The sequence below is a fragment of the Micromesistius poutassou genome (assembly GCF_964030765.1).
Source record: "Micromesistius poutassou genome assembly, contig: SCAFFOLD_6767, whole genome shotgun sequence".
In the NCBI taxonomy this organism is placed as follows: Eukaryota; Metazoa; Chordata; class Actinopteri; order Gadiformes; family Gadidae; genus Micromesistius; species Micromesistius poutassou.
Window position 1 is genome coordinate 1 of NW_028178117.1, and position 7,238 is coordinate 7,238.

The 7,238-nt window shown below is 44.5% G+C and overlaps 1 protein-coding gene and 1 pseudogene across 2 annotated transcripts; both read left to right on the forward strand.

The window, feature by feature from the left end:
- The first annotated feature begins 113 nt into the window (after nucleotides 1-113).
- LOC311374767 (chymotrypsin B pseudogene) lies at nucleotides 114-927 on the forward strand (annotated as a pseudogene). The gene is made up of 3 exons: nucleotides 114-294; nucleotides 526-662; nucleotides 766-927. The product of its transcript is annotated as a chymotrypsin B pseudogene (transcript).
- Nucleotides 928-2,144: 1,217 nt separating this feature from the next.
- Nucleotides 2,145-3,906, forward strand: LOC311374764 (chymotrypsin B-like; the record flags this gene model as incomplete). The annotated part of the gene is made up of 7 exons (XM_084490534.1): nucleotides 2,145-2,196; nucleotides 2,389-2,492; nucleotides 2,643-2,722; nucleotides 2,855-2,939; nucleotides 3,047-3,227; nucleotides 3,398-3,534; nucleotides 3,649-3,906. 7 exons carry the CDS (start codon nucleotides 2,145-2,147, stop codon nucleotides 3,808-3,810), a joined length of 801 nt encoding a protein of 266 aa, XP_084346660.1. The 3' UTR covers nucleotides 3,811-3,906.
- Between the last annotated feature and the right edge of the window lie 3,332 nt (nucleotides 3,907-7,238).

Sequence of the window (7,238 nt, forward strand, 5' to 3'; positions counted from 1 at the left end):
GCCAAGGTACCTAATTAGCTCATCTACAACCAATTTGATCAATATTACACATAAATGAACTGATCATTACCAAATAATTGAATAAATCAATGTACCCCCTTCCACCTCTGTAGGTCTTCACCCACCCCAAATGGAACTCCAGAACCATCAACAACGACATCACCCTCATCAAGCTGGCTTCCCCCGCTGTCTTGGGAACCACCGTCTCCCCCGTGTGTCTGGCTGAGACCAGCGATGACTTCGCCCCTGGCATGAAGTGTGTGACCAGCGGCTGGGGTCTGACCCGCTACAACGGTAAGACCCTCCACCGTTCAGTTCCCATGAGAAAATTACAGTACAATTCTTGTCGCAACATATCATGTAAGGTAAAAAAATGAATCGCCAATTTTCTTTGGCACATTTGCACACACATGGTTCAGTTGATGGCCTAGTAAAACGTGGCTGATTGTTCACCAAAAACAACGTGATTGTCATGACATTAAATGACCCCATCACTAACTCTGTATCTCTCTCTTGTGATCTCAGCCCCCGGCACCCCCAACAAGCTCCAGCAGGCCGCTCTTCCCCTGATGTCCAACGCGCAGTGCAAGCGGAGCTGGGGCAGCAGCATGATCACTGATGTCATGATCTGTGCCGGTGCTGCTGGCGCTACCTCCTGCATGGTGAGACAATCTTAACCCTTCTCCTTTCATTGAGCTCAACATGTCAGTGACTTTGATGAAGCCTGCGTCTCAACACTCTAACTTGGTGTGGTGTTTGTCTCAGGGTGACTCCGGTGGCCCTCTGGTCTGCGAGAAGGACAACGTCTGGACCCAGGTCGGTATCGTCTCCTGGGGAAGCAGCCGCTGCTCCACCTCCACCCCCGCTGTCTACGCCCGTGTCACCGAGCTCCGCAGCTGGGTGGACCAGATCCTGGCTGCCAACTAAGGATTCCCCCTTCAACCTTCCAGCCCAGAAACCTCCCTTTACCTGGTTGGATGGCAAATTTCAATAAAAATGTAGGCCTACTGCTTGGTAAAAACATTCTACATTTTCTCTCGTGGATTCATTTGCACATTGACACGTTGAATTGTACATGCGGTCTTACTGACTTTCACCAAGAGAGGGTGCTCTTTTACAAATAGAAAGGATAGAAACAACTTTCAGATCTCGAGGTTCAAGCTGTAGAAATATATCACTGACTAAGGGAGAACACCTTGCTTATAAATGCTGAGGAAAATCTCTGTGCGAATTCTGGCATGCATCCCACCTGTTTGCACACCAGCAAACAGGTGCAAGACAGATCTTCCACTCAACCATTTATCCAATTCAGCTATTCAGCGCGTCTCATGTTTATTAGTTACAACGTGATGCTTTAACTACCTCTAATTAAAACAACAACTGCCATTGACGTTGCATGTCAATGGCGTCATATGCCCTTGACCCCCTAACCTCCCAGGCAACAAAACATTAATCCAGAAGATATTTCCATACCGACCAAGCTTACTACAATGCTACTATCACAATCAGCCACCAAGCTTATGCAGTGTTTCCCACACATATACTTTGCTTTGGCAGAACGCCCAGGTCTGTTTAACGGCCCCCTGAAGTAAATTTGGGGACCCATTTTAGCTTTTTTAATTAAAAAAAATGTTTATCTGTGCAAGAAAAGACACCATCAATATTGTATTCCTAACACCAAAAATGATTCTCTAAATTATATACATCTGCAAAAAAGGTACACAGTAGTCAAGAAGATGTAGCATGACTCTCAAGGATTACAGTTTTTGAGGAAGTAGTTACCAGGGAAGTATTGAGGTTTATTTTTAACCGGAAAAAAATAATAACAAAGTTTAAAATGTAAATCTAATTAACACTTTATAAATCATTTGAGCCATGAAAAACATAATCCATTATGTTTCAAACTATTTTCCAGCTAGTCAATCATGAAGTCCCAACACCAGCTGTCTTAGTTCACCTTGCCTATCACAGCTCTGGGAAGTTAGAGTCTATCTAAACCTGATAACCAGCTGAAGCCGGAAGATTTACTTTCCATAAGCAAAATCATGGGTGGCGATGTAGGCTAGCTTCTGATTGGTGGACGCAGAACGAGGTCCCATGGATAAATACGTGTCCAAGTCCTGCTCCATCTTCACATCTTCACAATGGCCTTCCTCTGGATTGTTTCCTGCTTCGCTTTCGTCAGCGCCGCTTACGGTAAGCAAGCAAGGCACTGCTGCCTGTAGCATCACCTGAGCTGATACAGATTGATGGCGCCCTAAATAGGTATGAATATAAGTGTAACCAAAAAAAAGAAAATGTCTCCAACAGACAGTACTCTGGTGGGTTTGAAATGGGTGATTTGGATAGTGTTCCTGTCTTAACTCCTGTGCGCTGCGTGCTGTTTAGGCTGTGGCTCCCCAGCCATCAAGCCCGAGGTGACTGGCTACGCCCGCATCGTCAACGGTGAGGAGGCCGTCCCCCACTCCTGGCCCTGGCAGGTGTCTCTGCAGGTGAGCCTTAGCTAGCTGTCACCTTGCATGGCTGACTGAAGTCGATTGGATAAAAGCGTCTGCTAAAAGCCCTAAATGTAAATGTAACTGCATGCATTGTTTTGGCCACTTGATGTAACAACCCTGCTCTCTCTCCTTTTTTGAACTCAGCAATCCAACGGATTCCATTTCTGCGGAGGTTCCCTGATCAACGAGAACTGGGTGGTCACTGCTGCTCACTGCAATGTCAGGTGACTACATTTCCATTCAGACTCAAATTCAACAAGCAAGAAGTCTTCATTCCTCAAGGTTTTATTGTACAATTGAAAAACAATGAAGTTTGTACTGCAGGATCCATAATGCCTCCTTGTGTTTGTGTTCAGGACCTACCACCGTGTGATTGCTGGAGAGCATGACAAGAGCAGTGGCGTCACCACTGAGAAGGTCCAGATCCTGAAGCCCGCTAAGGTACCTAATTAGCTCATCTACAACCAATTTGCTCAATATTACACATAAATGAACTGATCATTACCAAATAATTGAATAAATCAATGTACCCCCTTCCACCTCTGTAGGTCTTCACCCACCCCAAATGGGACTCCAGAACCATCAACAATGACATCTCCCTCATCAAGCTGGCTTCCCCCGCTGTCTTGGGAACCACCGTCTCCCCCGTGTGTCTGGCTGAGACCAGCGATGTCTTCGCCCCTGGCATGACATGTGTGACCAGCGGCTGGGGTCTGACCCGCTACAACGGTAAGACCCTCCACCGTTCAGTTCCCATGAGAAAATTACAGTACAATTCTTGTCGCAACATATCATGTAAGGTAAAAGAATTAATTGCCAATTTTCTTTGGTAAATTTGCAAAAAACAAAGTGATTACTATGACATTAAATGACTCTGTATCTCTCTCTTGTGATCTCAGCTCCCGGTACCCCCAACAAGCTCCAGCAGGCCGCTCTTCCCCTGCTGTCCAAACAGCAGTGCGAGCAGAGCTGGGGCAACAACATGATCACTGATGTCATGGTCTGTGCCGGTGCTGCTGGCGCTACCTCCTGCATGGTGAGACAATCTGAAGACACCCTACAACCCTTCTCCTTTCATTGAGCTCAACATGTCAGTGACTTTGATGAAGCCTGCGTCTCAACACTCTAACTGGTGTGGTGTTTGTCTCAGGGTGACTCCGGTGGCCCTCTGGTCTGCGAGAAGAACAACGTGTGGACCCTGGTCGGTATCGTCTCCTGGGGAAGCAGCCGCTGCTCCACCTCCACCCCCGCTGTCTACGCCCGTGTCACCGAGCTCCGCAGCTGGGTGGACCAGATCCTGGCTGCCAACTAAGGATTCACCCTTCAACCTTCCAGCCCAGAAACCTCCCTTTACCTGGTTGGATGGCAAATTTCAATAAAAAATTGACTGGATGGTAAAAACATTCTACATTTTCTCTTGTGGATTCATTTGCACATTGACACGTTGAATTGTACATGCTGTCTTACTGACTTTCACCAAGAGAGGGTGTTCTTTTACAAATAGAAAGGATAGAAACAACTTTCAGATCTCAAGGTTCAAGCTGTAGAAATATATCACTGACTAAAGAAGATCACATTGTTTATAAATGCTGAGGAAAATCTCTGTGTGGATTCTGGCATGCATCACAACACTATTTCTGTATGAAGGCACACCACCAAACCGGTCCAAGACAGACCTTCCACTCAACCATTTATCCAATTCAGCTATTCAGCGCGTCTCATGTTTATAAGTTACTATGTGATGTTTTAATTACCACTAATTAAAATAACAATTTTAATTTCTACTGACAATTTGTGGTGAGTCCTTCTAGCTACTCTTTGAGGAAAGTATATTGTACCTTGCACGCTCTCCAGTTGTCTTTTAGAAACTATAAGTAGTTGACTGCATATGTATAGCGCTTTTCTGCACTTTGGCGACTCAACAGCCAGCTCTTCGGGAGCAGTTTGCGTGAGGTGTCTTGCTCAGGGACACATCTACTCTTGGCTAGGGGGAGCCGGGGATTTAACCAGCAACTTTCTAGTTGCCAAACAACTGCTACCACTAACTCCTGAGCCACTGCCGCCCTTCATAAAGAAACAAACCTCCGGTTCAAAGGCTAAATCCAATCCCATCATTTACTTTAGATATTGTTTAAAGGTAAAAAATTTAACTTTTATGCATTAAAATATCCCAAAACATCTCGGCCTACATTTACTATTTTGTTGATTTGTGTAATTACATTATCCCAATTGTACCCAACAATATTCAAACACAGAGAAATACGTAGTTTTAATCAAGGTAACCGCCCGTTACATGTGGTGAGGTTGCTTATCAATGGCGTCATATGCCTTTTACCCCCTAACCTCCCAGCCACCCGCCAAGGTCAATAAGCGCTCCTCTCCAAAATCTGTTTGATGACAACTTGAACAAAAATACAAGTCAAAGGACTTGGGCCAGATCAACATAACATCAAAATCAGACAACAGGCTAGCTAAAATAGTAAAACGTACATGCGAGGCATCACAAAGCCTTGGCATACAACCCACAACAACTTTTGTACAAATTTGTTCCTAACATTTAAAATAACAGTTTAAAGGATAATTCAGGTCCAGTCTTATGTATACACATTTGGTAGATGTTCTAATGCAGATTCAGTAAATCCTGAAGGTTTTCAAGAGTTTGTTGATGTAGGGAAACCCCAGTGTTTCCCTTTTATTATCAGTTAATGTTGGTTTGAATTGCTGGGGACAACTTGAGATGTTTGATTTGAGACAGATTTGATAGAATAAAATGTTCTGAATTGTCATGGTTCTAGCTTCTTTTCTATTTAAGTGTTAACCCGATTGATGCATTGAAATGTTAAATGCATGCCCCTGGGCCAACTTAAAGGGTATTTCCCATCTTTGGAATCCCCAGGCATAGAATCCCAAAATAGGGCCTCCCCAAAAAAAAAGGTTCATAGGGCCCCCAAAAAGGTAGAAACGGCCCTGCAAGGAAGGGTTAGGTAAAAAAGTAAATTGTGATGCCATACTTTATAATTTTGCAGAAGAAACATGGTCAACGTTTGTGTTTATTGCGTGGAAAAGGAAATTCAAAGTTACAAGGGTTAGGATAGGAGCCTTGTAGTTCCATGTAAACAAACATTGCTTCATTTTACAGTTTCAGGTTACTTACTAAGTAAATAACAGTACATGCATCTGCAAGAAGATAAACAGTATTCAGGAAGATGTGGCATGACCCTACAGGATTACGGTTTCTGAGGAAGTAGTTACCAGGTAAGTATTGAGGTATATTTTAAACTGAAATAAAAAAACAACTTAAAAATCCTTTTATAAAATACACTTTATAAATTGTTTGAGCCATGAACAACAGCATCCATTATGTTTCAAACAATTTTCAAGCTGGTCAATCATGAAGTCCAAACCCCAGCTGTCTTAGTTCACCTTGTCTGTCACAGCTCTGTGAAGTTCTAGAGTCTATCTAAACCTGATAACCAGCTGAGGCTAGACGAAGCCTCAGCTGGGGTGGAGATGTAGGCTAGCTTCTGATTGGTGGACGCAGAATGAGGTCCCATGGATAAATACGTGTCCGAGTCCTGCTCTATCTTTACATCTTCACAATGGCCTTCCTCTGGATTGTTTCCTGCTTCGCTTTCGTCAGCGCCGCTTACGGTAAGCAAGCAAGGCACTGCTGCCTGTAGTATCACCTGAGCTGATACAGATTGATGGCGCCATAAATAGGTATGAATATAAGTGTAACCAAAAAAAAGAAAATGTCTCCATCAGATGTAGTACTCTGGTGGGTTTGAAATGGGCAATTTGGATAGTGTTCCCGTCTTAACTATTGGGTCCTGTTTGAAATGGGTGATTTGAATAGTGTTCCTGTCTTAACTCCTGGGTGTTGTTTGAAATGGGTGATTAGGATAGTGTTCCTGTCTTAACTCCTGTGTGTTGAATGTGTTGTTTGAAATGGGTGATTTGGATAGTGTTCCTGTCTTAACTCCTGGGTGTTGTTTGAAATGGGTGGTTTGGATAGTGTTCCTGTCTTAACTCCTGTGTGTTGAATGTGTTGTTTGAAATGGGTGGTTTGGATAGTGTTCCTCTCTTAACTCCTGTGCGCTGCGTGCTGTTTAGGCTGTGGCTCCCCAGCCATCAAGCCCGAGGTGACTGGCTACGCCCGCATCGTCAACGGTGAGGAGGCCGTCCCCCACTCCTGGCCCTGGCAGGTGTCTCTGCAGGTGAGCCTTAGATACGTATGATGTCATGGCATCATGAACAGTTTAACTTGACTGGGTCGGCCTAGCTCAGGAGGGAGAGCGGGCTGCCTTTTAACCGGAAGGTTGCCAATTCGAGCACAACACCAAACTACACCCATACTGCTCCCGAAGCGCTAGCTGTCACCTTGCATGGCTGACTCCACATTCGGTGTGTGAATGTGTGTAAGTCGCTTTGGATAAAAGTGTGGTGGCTAAATACCCTAAATGTAACTTCTGCATGTCTTGTTTTGGCAACTTGATGTTACAACCCTGCTCTCTCCTCATTTGAACTCAGGGTAACAGATTCCATTTCTGCGGAGGTTCCCTGATCAATGAGAACTGGGTGGTCACTGCTGCTAGCTGCAATGCCAGGTGAGTGCGTTTCCATTCAGACTCAAATTAAATTCAGAAGTCCTCATTCCTGAAGGTTTTGTTGTACAGTTGAAAAACAGTGAAGTTTGGACTGCAGGATTCAAAATGCCTCCTTCTGTTTGTCTTCAGGCCC